Source organism: Alosa alosa, chromosome 11 (genome assembly GCF_017589495.1).
Source record: "Alosa alosa isolate M-15738 ecotype Scorff River chromosome 11, AALO_Geno_1.1, whole genome shotgun sequence".
Classification (NCBI taxonomy): domain Eukaryota; kingdom Metazoa; phylum Chordata; class Actinopteri; order Clupeiformes; family Clupeidae; genus Alosa; species Alosa alosa.
Window position 1 is genome coordinate 29,929,352 of NC_063199.1, and position 15,448 is coordinate 29,944,799.

Sequence of the window (15,448 nt, forward strand, 5' to 3'; positions counted from 1 at the left end):
GGCTGGTAGTCTGATGACTGAACAAAGCAGTCTAGAATTTACTGCAGGAAGTAGATTCCTGAAAGCGTTTGAAAAGTAAAGGTTGCAAGTCCTTTCAATGTAGTTACACTGCCTATATTTCCTTGTTGGATTGTGTTACTCTGAACTCCTCAATGTTATCATTTTGACTAGGCTTCAGTTTAATGTCAATGGTCATGTATGTGCCATTTTCATATAAGGATGTATGTGACTTGAATGTAACCTAGTAACTTAGTATTCTGATCCCCACCGAGCATTAGTTCCGTTTTAAGTCATTCCACCCAGCTGATCCATGTAACAACTTATATTCTGATCTGCGGCTCCATCTTATGGCTATTAGTGAAGTTTCACTAACAACCTCACTCACAGAAATCCAGTTTCCCAAGCTCCAACTAATTTTTGCTTTAAACAAAATAAATACCTTTAAATTAAAGGGTGTATTAACATAGGTTAGCCTTAAAAGTCTTTTCTATTATATATTTTTATGAGGAAAACAGTGTGTGTGTGTGTGTGGAGGGGTATGTTGGTGTGTGTGTGTGGGGGGGTTACCTACCTAACTAGCCGACTAGACAGGAAATCAAAAAATGGGACTGCTAAAAAATAGTCTGCTTGTTCTGTTCCCACTGTAACTGAGATTCAGTTTCTTAGATTTTACTTAAGATTACAAGTCTTTTTCTCTGGTTTTATTTCTAAAACTGAAATAACCCCATATAAACCAGTATAGTCATCAGTCATACCGTTTTCTGGTCATCCATCAATGTGTGTGTATATGAGTGTATACAGTATGTACAATATCTCCCAAGGGGGTTGAAGGATCCTTGTCAAACTTTGCACAATTATTCACTGTAAAGGTTAGATGGACTAACAAGGTATGCAAGGCCATGTAGTCAAAGGTCCAGGTTGCATAGGGTCATACAATGCAAAACAGTGTGATGTCCCCTAATTGGCTTGAGAGATCTTCATCAAACCTTGCATACTAGTACATAACTACTAAAAGACTAGATGCACTGATTAGGCACTCATGACAATTGAGTTTGTTTTCATTTTCACATGAAAATAGTTCAAAGCAGAAGTCATGGCTGTCAAAGCCTTGTCAAAATAATGGTTTTCTTTTGTCCTCACAGATTAAACATAAATGTAGTGATTGATTAATTGATTCATACTAGACCATTTTTGCACATACACTGTACATAAGGAGTGGTTTATTATGTTCAGGTCTTTGAAAGCTTAGAAACATTAATTTCACAAACTGCATCTCAACATAGACTTCAATAATAAATAATTAAACGCTCATAGTCTGATCCATAGACATATGCAATAGCTCCCAATGACACTAAAGAATGCAAGTTCAAGCACAGCCTAGCTTGAACTAGCTTAAGGTCTTTACATCTTAAGTGAACTAACCACAATGAATCTATAGATATTTAGAGACGCGCTGCTCTGCGTATCTTGTACCTCAAGTTGACTACAGTGGCTTGTGGAAGAATCCCCAAATGTGTTGAGCTGTGGCCTGCCCTACTATGGGTTCAAGGTCACTGGCTGAGGCTTGACTGAGTTGGTGGATGGAGTAGTATCGCTGCAGAAGGGCCAGGGCCTTCACCTTTCCCACTCCAGGGATCTGCTGGACCAGAGCCAACACCACAGGATCCAGCAGCCTGGAAATGCTCTTCCTGCGGAAAGGGTTCTCCTTGCTTTCCCCATGGACCTGTTGGGGAGGGTGACATTTCTATTACTAAAGGCCAAAGCACTTCTGAGCACAGCTATTCAAAACCTTCCTATTCGACAAACACCTCTCTACACAGGCAATATGTTGCTACCAACAGTTCCCTTTCTGTTGATTCACTTGGTAAAACACAGATAGTACAGTATTCACCCCCCCTTGGATATTTCCCCTTTTATTGCTTTAAATCTTTGTCAATTTAATTTGGCCTTTTTTTACAATAATTCACAAAAATCCCCTCTTTAATGTCAAAGTGAAAGCACATTTCTACGAAGTAATGTTAATTCATTAAAAATATATAATGCAAAATAAGCGATTGCATAAATATTCACCCACCTTAGTAACTGACCTAAATCAACAGCGGCCCAGCCAATTTGTGCTAATAATCTCACAATTGGAATGGAGATCGCCTGAGTGCAGTGAATGTGTATAGTCTAGTAATATAAAGACACATGTGTCTGCAAGGTCCAGTGACTGGTCAATCAATATTCCTGGCTATAATTCCACCATACAGACAAAAGAACACTCCAAACAATTCAAAGAAAAGGTTATTGACAAGCATAATTGAGGGGATGGATACAAAAAATCCCTTAGAGTTCAGTGAAATCCATCACTAAGGAATGTAAGGAATATGGCAAATGTGCACATCTGCCTAGAGCAGGCCGTCACCACAAACTGAGTGACCGTTCAACAAGAATAATGGTGGTGGATGCCACCAAGGCACCTATGATAACTCTGAAGAAGTAAAAGCTTCAGCAGCTGAGATGGGAGAAACTATGCATACAGCAATTGCAATTTTTGCCTGAGCTCTTCACCAATCAAAGCTCTATGGATGAGTGGCAAAGCTCTTGAATCTAAATCTTGACTAAAGTTTGCCCAAGACATGTTGTTGATTTAGATCAGTTACTTTGGAGGGGGGGGGGGGGGGGCTATCACTTATTTTGCATTATAACATTACTTTGTAGAAATCTGCTTTCACATTAAAGAGGGGATTTTTGTAAATTTGTACTATTTGTAATTTGTACATCCACATTACTACACCATAATTTATTACAGACATTGGTCCAAGTACTCTGGTTACAACCATGTTTGCACTTTTGTTAGTAAAAAAAAGTGTTACTGTTATTGCGAGGTGAAAAATGATTAATGACAAAATAATTACCAACTGATAGATAAGCTGTGAGGCCTCCATTGGGTTTAAGACAGGCAGCAGGTTCAGTCCCAACTCCAGCACCACAAACTTTTGTAAGGGGCTGAAGTATTGTTCACTGAGGCGTGTCTTCTCTACTACAATAATCCCCTGAAGACTGCTATTAGCCTGAAAGACAATGAAGCATATTAAAACGCACCTGGCCAATACAGATGACACATTTGAAGAAAGATCACCTTAACGAAATCCGACATAACCATAAATTGTAGTTTTAATTGTAGTTTGGAGTGTAGTTTGTTCATGATTCTGAGCAAGCAGATAGACGTGGGAGAACCATCCAAGTGTGACCCAAACTTACATTTCTGAAGCGAACAATCTTCCTTTTGTAGGCGTTGCCAGCCACTATATCGCTCTCTGATACATACAGGATACAGCTCTTGTCTGAAAGATGAAAATCAACAACGCCGAGATGTTCCTCGAAAATTATCTTTACGTTTCCTAGAGGAGATGAAGAAAATACGTCATAGTTGTCGTTGCTACATGAATATGTGTGTGTGTGTGTAAACTTGGTAATTAGATGTTCCGTAGTCATTTCCAAAATTCTAGTCGCATTCATTCGTACACACGACGGAAGTAATTTAGCATTAACTTTACGTTACCTTTGAAGCCTTGTACCAGCACAGAGCCTCTCCACTTTTCGTTAGCAATTATATATCCATAAGGCGGTATGGCATTGACAACTGCTTTAGACTCCATCTCACAGCTGTTCCATATATCCCATTTTGTTACATAGCTGGCCAATAACTTAACTTTACCATGTTGTAAACAAGCTGCAAAACATAAATCCCGCTACTGTGAAATTTCACTGAAATCTCACGAGATTTTAGATACGCTTGTTTGATTGGCTGTATGCTTGCCATTTAAAGCTGCGACGAGTAGAGCGCCGCTCAACAGAAAGTTAAATTAGATTTCACATGATACATCTGTGGACAAGACCCATTGAAAACTGAATCCACGACCAAACTCATCTTATATCGACTGGAGTGTTTAAGGTTAGTTCTGTTCTTTTGTGTTTGCTGGACTAACCAATTTCCTCACGTGAAATTATAGCACATTCATTTCACCTGCAGTCTTAACTGAATATTATCGTACAGCTTTCATTTGTCCACGCTTTGCAGCGCATTGTTGTAATTTGCCGTTAAACAGCCGTTGGCCCGATGAGAATGTGCTGTTTGCGTAATATATGGATATGTTTGTGTCAAAACTGAGTGGAGTGCTGCTTACACCGTGGGTAGCGCTGAGAGTGGCATGCCCGGACAAAATCTTTTTTGGAAAGCAGTGTTGTGACTGCAGTTTGCAGATTGAATGTAACGCTGTTTCAGATCATATGGCATGCAATATAACATGAAAAGGGATGAAATGGTAAGAAAAAGTAAACAGCTGCATGTTAAAACAAATTCAATTAAAATAAGTTAATTAATAAAGTAGATTGGGCTGTTTAATTAATCATCCTAGTATAACTTATACAATAAACTATACAGTTCTAGTTAAAAGCAGTGTTTGAGGTCAAACAGGTCTTATTACTATTTGTTTTGTAGATTACAGGGATAATGATGGTCATAATCAATATTGAGTAATTATAATTGGCAATTTACAATGGCATTGTTTCTGTGTCTTTGTAATTTGGCTTTGTACTTTAGATGCATCTCTGGGTGTCTAGTTTGGCACTGTGGAGTCTCTTGGTAATATGCACCCAGTGTGGCACAGTGGGGGCCCTTTTTGACTGGCTGAAGGAAACGCCAACACCAACCCCTGCCCCACCACCAGTTGGTCCAGCTGCTGTGCCAAATGACCCTCCCACCTTTGAAATGCGTGTGGTGGATGAGAAGTTTCTTGCTGAGGGCAATATGATGCAACTTAGCCCTCTAGACAGTTGTCATTTACGGGTAATGCATGTCTTTGCGATCAATTGACTAATCATACAATGTCGTTTTAAAGGCTATCCATAAATATTTAGAGATCAAGTCACAGAATGTCTTCTAACAACTGAAGGGTTTGTCATCAACCAGGTTATCGGTCAGCTGAGGTCTACTTGTGATGGTTTGTCAGAGGAGAGTCTGGCCAAACTGGGTGTGGCACTTTTTAACTGCCAAGCGGAGGTGGAGGGTCGGCGGACTTACCCCTGCACAGAGGAAATGGTAAGTAGAGGTGTTTGGGCCTCCTCATCCAGTTTTTTCCACTCATTTTTATTTAACTCTAAAGTCTGTATGTTTAAGTGCTTTAATCCAGCAAATGATAACAGTGTGACAACAGTTAAATACAGTATCCAGTATTGATGCAATTTTTTTTTTTTTTTTTTTTTTAAAAGCTGTAACCTGGTAAAATTCTAACATTAAAGCAACAGTAGTTTTTTTTTTTTTTTTTACATGTGACTTTTGCCATTTTCCTTTTCCATAACCCGGGCTTCTTCTCTTCAGTTCTTAAAAGAGTGCACTGCCAACATGGATTCTGACACCTGGAATGCTTACCACATAGTGAGCAACAGAGCACGCTCCGTGTGTTATGCCACTCGGCAGCAGCACTTCAGACGACGGGCCGAGCTCACAGTCAACGCCCTCATAGCCACGGCAACCAGCCAGCTTGATGCCATGGAGGACCTAAAGGTCTGCATTACGATTTTAAGTTGCCATTTCTCAGAATCTGATTAACCTCATGGTTTTTTCATTTTCTGTTTTTGTTCTATATATACACTACAGTATATTGACAAAAGTATTGGGTCACCTGCCTTGACTCTCATATAGGGATGTAATGGTATGAAAATTTAACCTTATAGTGACCAAAATTATCACGGTTTTCGGTGTTATCACAGTGTTTTTAAAAGTGTGTTCAATATGTTCAGAAAACACTGATAGGCCTACAAAAGCTGAAATAGTTTCAAAATGTGTCCCATTCACTTTTTCATATTAAATTGGCTTTGTGCTTATAGCTTAACTTACCCTACCATGACTTGGAGTTTGCTATTTCTGTTATTTGGATCCAATGAGTGAGACCAAAGTAAGTGTTCAAAATAAACTTTAGGCTACGGCGTTCTCCTGATAACGTGAGTGGAATGGATTTCATGTGGACGCGAACATAAAAAGACGCAGAGTGGCTAAATTACACGGTAATATCATATCATATTGCACCGGTAATCATTACATACCTACTCGCATATGAACTTAAGTGACATCCCATTCTTAATCCATAGGGTTTAATATGACGTCGGTCCACCCTTTGCAGCTATAGCAGCTTCAACTCTTCTGGGAAGGCTTTTCACAAGGTTTAGGAGTGTTTATGGGAATTTTTGACCATTCTTCCAGAAGCGGATTTGTGAGATCACACACTGATGTTGGACGAGAAGGCCTGGCTCTGTCTCAGCTCTAATTCATCCCAAAGGTGTTCTATAGGGTTGAGGTCCGGACTCTTCGCAGGCCAGTCAAGTTCATCCACACCAAACTCTGCCATCTATGCCTTTATGGACCTTGCTGTCACTTAAGTTTATATGTGCGAGTCAAGGCAGGTGACTGTGTGTGTGATACATGCTCCTCAAGGTTGGGTTTCAGTAAAAGCTGTTACATTTTCATTTGTGTCTGTAGGAAGGCCAGAAAGAACTGCGGGACCTGACCGCAGCATCTCTTGATAAGTTGCTAGATGGGCACAATGTCCTACAGCTCCAGCAGGGGGTGCTCAGAGATGGTCAGGAACAGCTTGATGCCTCCATCAGTGCCAACCTGCAGACACTGGCACAGGAGAAGGCCCTCATCAGCACCGGGCAGGAGTTGGTAGCACAGCTCATCCAGGGCATCTCTCAAAGAATGGGTAAGAGACATACTCAATATACACATACATGCTACATACACGTACAGTTGTGCTCATAAGTTTACATACCCTGTACATACACATGCTCAAGTTGACTAAAAAGAGGAATAAAATACCATCTTTTGGGAATTGATCTTAATGCCTTAACCCTCTATACCCCGTAGCGGCCGTCGACGGCCGTTCTGTATTCTCCTGTAACGGCCGCGGCCGGCCGCAATTCTTAAAGAGACATCTGCTACAGTATAACCTTCATACATGAAATAATACAGCGTTAGTGGATAAATAAACACCAGACTTTTATTTTGACACACATAAATGGCTAGGTCGCTATTGACTTTTCTCCGGTATTTTTGAGTTTAGCCTGTTGACTGACCGGCTGAGGACTTACGGTGCCTCTGGAGTTATGGCTTCTAACAAGCATCCGCGTCTTTTCTCATTAGATGAGATGGTATTGATGTGCATCCACCATGTTTTGATGTAAGTGACGATCATATTGATGTAAGAAATTGACAAAATAAAAACATGAAAGTGTAATAAATTTAACGTTAGCATCCTCCCGTTTGTCATGACTGACTTAGCTGCCTCTCTGGCATAAAAAAAATTGTATGGCTGTCACTGTGAAAGTCAGTTTGAGTTTAGCTAGCACCAGCAAAATATAGGCATAATTCAATGATGGGTCATGGCCTAATTAACAATAAAGTTTATGATAAACCCATGCCAGGTTTATTTGCAGTTATATCACATTAACATTACCCCTTTCTGGCATGTACAGTAAAGCTAACATTATCGTTATCCCACTTACAGATAGTTATTGCAAACTACTACTTATGTATGTCTCTCTAAATGAGTTTTTGTTGACTAATAACCAAAGCGCGGGAACCACCGTTGTGTTTTCTGCTTATGGATGTCAGGAAAATGTATTTGTATACAAGTAGGCCAATGTCTCGTCATCTTCGTGATTACAAAAAAGCCTGCTAATTTGCTACCTTCACTGATGTAACGTTAACGTTAGTCTGAGACTCGTAATGTTAGCACAGGATAGGTTGAAGGTTAGTGAACGAGTGCAACAGGTTCATTATCATCAACTGATCAAGTTTAGATAAATTATATAACATGATGTGCATATAAAACAAAACGTAAATCCATGTCAGGATTAACAGTCCCTGTTGTTGGTGACATGCTTATCAAATGAGTCGCGATTTCATACGCTATGCTTCATGGCCCACGTTAGTTCATATCCTCATCATTTTTTAGCTGTAAGGCTCACTGTCCAGCTAAATCCCAAATAAGTGCAAGATATGCCAGTCTATTTCAATGAAATCAGTACTCATATAGTATCGTGTTTCCCAGCTTCTAATACAGAAATATGTGAACCATATTTATAACTTTTTGTTAGTGAAAAACTTTGAGACTGTAAGTGAGTAGGCCTATGGCTGTCTATGGGAAACATGAATATATAATTTTTAATGGATCATATATCATTTGAAAGAGCAATTTCTAATCTTTAAACTGAAAGAAACTTACAATTGACACTTCATTAGATTTTTAGTTATTCTTGGTTATTTAAAATGTTTCTCAAATTGCCCTTTTCTCTTAGAATTCCCAGGAATCTGAAGCATTGTTGTAGAATTCCACTGGGGTATAGAGGGTTAATTCAAAAAATGAGAATCACATACCCTTCACCATATCTCATGATTGGCATGAGTACTTTCCATAAGATCATCTCTCAATGCAAATCAAACCAGCTATTACGCTAACTGAAATAAAACCATGCCAATCTCTTGGTATGGTGAAAGGTATGTGATGTGGGGCTATTTTAATTCCAAAGGTCAAGGGAACTTTATCAGGATGCATAGTATCCTGGATCCATGAAATAACTGGCCTTTAAATTGGAATTTAACATAGGGGTATGTAAATCCAAAATATATATATATTTTTTTTATTATTCTCTTTTTAGTCAACTTTAGCATGTGTATGTACAGGGTATGCAAACTTCTGGTTTCAACTGTACATGCTACATACATACTCGACATACAGGCAGAGTACTAAGAAAACAAAGACATAATCCATAACAAAAGTGACCGAAAACCACCTTGAAGCTTTTAGGTGTATTATTTTTATATTGTGGATTGTAATTAAACAAAACAAAAGAGATTCTCTGTCCTACCTAGCCTGGAAAATCCAGACCCTAGTAATCTAGAGATTAAGGGTCTGGCCACGAATAATGAAAATGCCCCAACTCAAGGGGCAGCACCAAGCATGCGTTTGAAAATCTCACTGCACGCAAATTGGATAACACTATACCCAATGTTTACTGACTGATTCGTAGAAGCGCTGTCGTCATCTGTTTAGCTCGCCTCATGGCCCGCACACTGATGTGATTGGTTCCTCGCGATGCAAGGGGTAAAAGTAATGTGCATCATTACCATGGAGGTATTATCTATCTATCTATCTATCTATCTATCTATCTAGTCCCGCCCCCATTCATTTCAATGGCCCATGCTAGGCTAGCTACTTCAGCCAAAAAAGTTTGAAATTGACCGCAGCCATCTTTACAAAAATGGCGTTTCATGGGTGTTCGTTTCCGGCACCAGCTAGAATTAGCCTATTAGATTCCATGTTACAGACAGGGACAACGTAAGGTACAACGGTATGTCGTTGATTAAGATTGGACATTCCCTCATAGGAAAAGAAGTTATAAGCGCAAATGTATTTTATTGTTTGGGATAACATTTTGGGAATGGGGGTAGAAGTTTGCCCTGTCTCTGAAGTCCTGGGTTATTTAATGTGATGTTCATATTGTGATAATAAACATACGAATCAATATTGAGTCACGTTAGGCTACACAAATAATGACCCCTAAATGCTATATTTGGACAGGTTGTATTACGCAATAGGCTATCCAACGAAAATGACTATTAATTAAGTAGACATGCGATGAAAAACTTGTGGATAGCTGGGATTTTTGCTGCACCCAGTGTGAATTTGCAGCTTGTTAAGCCTAGGCTACATTTGCAGGCAGACTAAATGAAGCCAACATAAAGTTAAACTTCCGATAGAAGCGCACATCCCTCGGGTATTGTGGTTCGAGCAGGCATAGAGTCTGCAACTGTTGTTGGACATTTGGCTTTTGCCTCGACTGGCAGCCTGAACATTTAAATCAAATGCATAGCCTAATCATGTCAATGTTGCAAGAAAGCAAACGAAATAAGTCATTGACATTTGTTTAGTTTTAAATCACTTGGGGAGACATAGGTTATATGATCCTGACGTTGCATTCTACAGAACTACAGGCTGTGCGTTTTAAAATAGTCTTCATACACAACGCAATGCTAATAATTGGACATAGGTCATTGCAATGCATCTGCCAAAGTGTATGGTCATAGTCAGTTACTTTAAGGTAATTACTTGGCACCCCGCATATACGGCAAATAATAGCCCAATATGACAACATTAACATTTTTCTTTTATTTACCACAAAGTCCGGTAATACAGCCTAAACCATGTAGGCATTAAGTCAAGTATCAGTAGCTTAATCCAAGTAGTTAGTAGTTTTATTTGATTTGTCGTCTTCCAGAAATGCAAACCAACATGGATGCGCGAGGACGCTCGTGCCCAACACTAAACTCGTGCATGAGCTGTCATCTACCAATCGGCATGTAAAAACTGGTGCCGGAAGTTGCAACCATGTAACGCCATGTTTTCAAAAATGTCGGCGGCCAAATGCCATGCTAAGTGGCTGAAGCTAACCCTTCAAATCCTGACCCCCTGATCATTACTCATTGCCAGAGTGTCTCGCAGAGACAATTCAGTTGTGCTTTTGTGAGAACTCTGGAATTTCCAGGGTATGTCCTACTTGTATTTCTGGTCTCAATCTACTCCATCTATGTCCCCTCCTACTTCTGTAGAGAACGTAAGTGAGCAGTTGCAGGCTCAAGGTTCTGAAGTGCAAGATGGTCATCAGGCTATTCTGGATGACCTGGCAGAAGTTAGAGGCCGTGCCCAGGACATCTACAGTAAAATAGGTGAGTGCTTTTTACAGCAGCAAGTCAAATGTTTTAAATAGTTTTCCCCATTATTTAGTTTATCTACCTATTTATTTTGCTCACTTGCTGTACTTTGTAATCTAGAAATTTTATACCTTCTGATATTAATGACCATCTTTAGTTGGTGTGCTTACCCATCATCCTTCGCATTTGCAGAGGGCAACATGGTTGGGTTCTTGCAACAGCAAAATGACACAGCACGGTTCTACTCTGAGCTCATGGGGAAGCTGGAACGCATGAACAGCACTCTGGGGTACCTGCTACTTTATCTGGACAACATGCAGGGACGACTGGAGGACCGACTACACATTATCCAGAGATACCTGGGATGGGCAGGTATTGCACATGTTACAAACCCCAAAAAACAATGGCATCTTGGTGTGAGATTAACCCTCTTTGTATTTTCTCTTTAGCCCATGTCTGATGCTATAGAAAGCCTCCAATTTTTGAGTTTGGATGTTGTATATACAATTCTGTTTGTGGTGAAATGTTGAATGTAATGACTGGTTTTGTCACCTACTGTACAGGTATGAATATTCGTGCTGTCTGGACCTGTGTGATGCATGCTGGGTACTTCCTGTTGAGTGCTGTGCTGCTGTCCTTCCTTCAGTGCCCCACGTTCTCTCGTCTCTCTCTTATGGTCACAGTGCCCCTCAATGCTGTTGCAGAAGTCAACCAGCAATCTGCCTTCGACCTGTTCACACTTACATTCCTGTTGTTCACTCTCTCCTTAGGTGGGTGTGGGTGTCGGTGTGGTTAACTGCAGGGCTTAAGGTTATTCGGCACTGTGCCAAAATTCAGGTGTGTGATTAGGGGTGTCACGATTCTCCAAATCCTCGATTTGATTTTCGATCTTTTTTAATATTACTGTTAATGCATTCCTTATGTTATTTACTTTTTTTTGGCCTTTTCTGTTTCGGGGGGCTTTTATTTTGAAACCACTTTTTATTTTTGAAACCATTCCAACCGCGACGTTGTAATGTAAACAGAACAAACATTAGGTTAAACAGAGACGTGAACATAGTGAAATGAAACAACACAGAATGATAATTTGATTGTTTCCGCACACTCTGAAGAGACCCAAGGTTGGTGTTCATGGAATATGTACCAATCAATGTGCATTTTAAGCCTTAAAATAATTTTGGACTGTAACTAGATCATCTTTTCACTTGCTAAGTTAGTGTTAATTGACGTGAATGTACGACAAAATACTTCCACACAGATGATTTCAAAGTAGCAAGAGGGGCTTCGATTTCGGTTGGTTGATGTGTATATTTTAACTGGCTGCAGCCTAAAATTAGAGGAGCTGACGCCGCAGTTCAGCGCGTGCGTGTGCGTTTTTTTGGCATAAGTTACATGCTGGATGTGACCTTGGGGGTGTGGATGCATCGTCGATTATACTTTTGAGTTCGAAGTTCGAGATTGAGATGTAATTTCGATATAAAATCGAAATCGTGATACCCCCTAGTGACGATTTATAAAATAGATTAATTTCGATCAGGTGTTTTCAACCAGTGGTCTGCGGCCCACTTGTGTTCCGTGAGGTCCCTGACCATGGATTCAGTAATGTAGTTGCAATGTGGGAATCCGTATTTTTATTCAGTGGTGGTCCCTGGTTCACAATCAGTTGAAAACCCCTAAATTAGATAATGGCTTCAGAAATAACTTCAGGCACAGAAACGTTCCCTGCTTTAAGCCTTAAAGGAGTACAGTCACACTGGTGTGACGGGAATGTTGGGAAATGAACGTTCTAAAGAATATCTGGGTTCATTGAATTCAACATAGAATTTTAGAACCTTCAATTGTTGCGGAATGTTCAAAAACCTACACCTTTAAGGGTTAAGCCTTGCAATAATGAGCTTCTCTCCTCTGGTAGGACGCTGGTTTGTACTACAGATGCTGTGGGTAGTGTCCAGGATTAAGGGGGGCACTCCTCCTGTGGCTCTGTGTGGTCCTCCAGGCAAAGTGATTGAAGAGGATGTTCCTGAGTACGAGTCTCGTCCATCGTCCACTCCCAAGAAGTGAGTCAACAACTGTGTGTGTGAGTGAGCAAGTGCTCAGATGCTTTGGCTTGGTTTACACTACCAAAATCCAATATTTATTTATATATTTATTTTCCACTTGATGTGACCCATTTGAGTTTTCAATTCTGATTTGGGCCATTTTCATATGTGGTCTAAATTCGATACAGGTCTGATGTTTTGCAATACGACATGTAGTCTGAACAGTTATATCGGAATTCATGTGCCTCTTACACCACACACACACTTATTTTTTGTGTAGGGAATACCTGGACAGTGGTACAGGATTGGAAATTGATGGTCAAATCAGCTTCATGGCAGGTGTGTAATGCTCAACTCATGAATATTAACCCTTATTGCTGCTGCCACTTCTACCTTCTAACTCGTTTACTTCATTCCTAGGTGACCCCAGTCTGGTGGCTGTTTCTCCCCCACAACCACAATGGCGGTCTCGATTTGGCGGACCAAGCCTGTGCACAACAAACCATTCAACACCTGTGGTTAAAAACAAGCCTGGTCTATCTGGAGTAAGTGCAGTCGGGTACAAACCAGTTATTAATCTGGCTTTTGGGTCCCCCAACACTAGCCTGACGAGCCAGACCCACATCAAGATGTAGGGTCTGGGGACTCCCCATTCGCAGTGCTCAGTCCGAGGGGCGGGATAATCCATTGTCTTTCAAATTCCCTCTGCACACAACAGGATAGCGCTACAACTCAGTCCCATGCGTTTTCCCACCAGCGGAGCTAGTTAAGTATAAGTGACGCTACTATAGTGTGTGTGTGTGTGTGTGTGTGATATGTTCAGTCTACTGCCCAGGTGAGGCACTTACCCTTAACAAATCACCAGCACTATAAACTAGGTGAGTATATATTATATAACAATAGTAGCTATAATAAATAATAGGCAATTTAAAATATAGATAAATGAGTATTTAATATATTAAAATGTCTATATTTAATCTAATAGGCCAATAGAATACCCTTAAATAATAAAACACCAAAACAGTGGCCTAATGCCCAATCACTCTTTCATTCACACATCCTACTAGGCTACAACTTAAAACAGACTTAACATTTACAACGAAACACTTTAAACATTACAGCAGAATCGTCCCATTAGGCTAATACACTCCGGAGTGTGTAAAAGTTTGTATCGTTATCCAACCTGTTTGGGTGTGTGAGTTCAGTTCTAGTCCACTGTAGCGCTCGGAGCCAGTAACGTTAACGTCAGTATAAGTGGACGTAAACAAGCTATCCTGTCTTGCGTGAGTAGGGATGGATGGCAGGGGAGAGAGGCTACGACTCCTGTGGTTGCCAGAGGATACAGTGGGACTCTTCTGTTTCCTTAGATGAGCTAATTAGCCGGTGAAGGATAAACTGTTGCCTACTTTCTAGGAAACTAAATTGATATGTAACTGACATTAGTCTATGTCCAGTAGCTCTTTTTACATAGGCCTAAGCAGACTGCAGCTTACATTAGCCTAATATGAATCCCTCGTCGATGTTCACTGTAGCGCTATATACGGGAGGATACATTCCCTTCTTTTCTCTGTGTGCAGCAACCCAGGCTTTTCATTTATAAATGGAGGATGTACTGGGCAGAGGGGCTTCACAAGCTGAAGGGAGGACTCCAGTCAGATATACATACTCGTGTCCATTATAAACGGTTCTCAGCTTCTGTTTCATTTGACAGGTTGTCTTTGAGAATATCGCCCAACGGAATCTTGCAGGGGTCCTGGACACGGTTGACCAGTCTTGTAATTCCAGCATGAATCACTCCAGTGCCAGCAATGGGTAAAAGATCGCTCATTTCCCATCATCTTAAGGGACTCTTCAATGTGTTTCAGTGACATGCCAATTCATAAGATAATTAATTAATGTCTACTGTGTGCCACTTGCTTTAAACATTGAATTTTGCTGTGCTGTCATTGTATCTATGCACTTAAATGGCTATAAATCTATCTAAATATAATTGGGCAGGTTTGAAAATAGGACTGAATTGGTGCTGTGTGTGTTTGTGTTTTTTAAAAAAAATAATAATAATGATTTAAATCTTTGATCTTGCCATAACATTTAGCATTCTCTCCTTCTTTAGCTCCATTTCAGGACGTCCTCTGTGTGGTGGGACCACAAAGTTGGGGCACCCCTGTAAGAAGAGAGCCGTGCTGGGCCAGGACTTCTGCCGTGTTCATGAGGCCGGCCACATGTCTCACAACTGATTATGATGCTGTTAAATTACACCCCCTGCCTGAAAGACATAATGAAGGCATACCTTTATGTATTTTTAATCATGCTTTTAACTAGGGTTTTGTATCTGTCTATTTATATTTACGGTTCCCTCCCACACACACATTTTCCCCTCAAAGTTTCTGCATGTGTGTTTTTTTTTTTTTTTTTTTTTTTTTTTTTTTTTTTGGGGGTGCATTATTGTGTGTTTTGTGTTGGATGTGCTGTCAATAAATTATTTTTGCTTGTTTGTTACAAGACTGAGGGTAAAGCCAATTCATTGCTGTTGATATCAGGGTGTCAGGATTTGGAGGGTTAGCTTCAGCAGAGCCCGTTTATTGTCTGGCTTCAGCCAATTAGCATGGCATTTGGCTGCCAACATTTTTGAAAACATGGCATTACATGGTTG

At 40.3% G+C, this 15,448-nt stretch overlaps 2 protein-coding genes across 3 annotated transcripts; one reads left to right on the plus strand and one right to left on the minus strand.

Annotated features, from left to right (window-relative positions):
- Positions 1 to 1,200: 1,200 nt before the first annotated feature.
- Positions 1,201 to 3,741, minus strand: faap24 (FA core complex associated protein 24). Its single transcript, XM_048258109.1, has 4 exons — positions 3,548 to 3,741; positions 3,247 to 3,386; positions 2,901 to 3,056; positions 1,201 to 1,723 (listed from the first exon to the last, which is right to left on the minus strand). The coding sequence occupies exons 1-4, from the start codon at positions 3,642 to 3,644 to the stop codon at positions 1,484 to 1,486; spliced, it is 633 nt and encodes a 210-aa protein (XP_048114066.1). The 5' UTR covers positions 3,645 to 3,741; the 3' UTR covers positions 1,201 to 1,483.
- A 95-nt stretch (positions 3,742 to 3,836) lies between these two features.
- bmb (brambleberry) lies at positions 3,837 to 15,202 on the plus strand. Of its 2 annotated transcripts, XM_048258107.1 has the most exons (13): positions 3,838 to 3,940; positions 4,589 to 4,834; positions 4,958 to 5,086; positions 5,366 to 5,551; positions 6,524 to 6,746; positions 10,655 to 10,771; positions 10,949 to 11,128; positions 11,320 to 11,526; positions 12,669 to 12,813; positions 13,076 to 13,134; positions 13,216 to 13,340; positions 14,507 to 14,607; positions 14,909 to 15,202. In XM_048258107.1, the coding sequence occupies exons 2-13, from the start codon at positions 4,589 to 4,591 to the stop codon at positions 15,030 to 15,032; spliced, it is 1,842 nt and encodes a 613-aa protein (XP_048114064.1). In that variant the 5' UTR covers positions 3,838 to 3,940; the 3' UTR covers positions 15,033 to 15,202. The 2 variants fall into 2 exon arrangements, with proteins under 2 accessions (XP_048114065.1, XP_048114064.1); XM_048258108.1 differs by lacking the exon at positions 11,320 to 11,526 and having other exon boundaries at positions 3,837 to 3,940.
- Positions 15,203 to 15,448: the final 246 nt, after the last annotated feature.

Coding starts and splice junctions, on each gene's coding strand:
- faap24 (XM_048258109.1), bottom strand. CDS start 3,644: ATGGAGTCTAAAGCAGTTGTCAATGCCATACCGCCTTATGGATATATA. Junction 3,387..3,547: donor GCTGGTACAAGGCTTCAAAG/GTAACGTAAAGT, acceptor CATCTCCTCTAG/GAAACGTAAAGATAATTTTC. Junction 1,724..2,900: donor CACAGCTTATCTATCAGTTG/GTAATTATTTTG, acceptor CCTCCCCAACAG/GTCCATGGGGAAAGCAAGGA.
- bmb (XM_048258107.1), top strand. CDS start 4,589: ATGCATCTCTGGGTGTCTAGTTTGGCACTGTGGAGTCTCTTGGTAATA. Junction 5,087..5,365: donor ACCCCTGCACAGAGGAAATG/GTAAGTAGAGGT, acceptor TCTTCTCTTCAG/TTCTTAAAAGAGTGCACTGC. Junction 13,341..14,506: donor ACAAGCCTGGTCTATCTGGA/GTAAGTGCAGTC, acceptor TTCATTTGACAG/GTTGTCTTTGAGAATATCGC.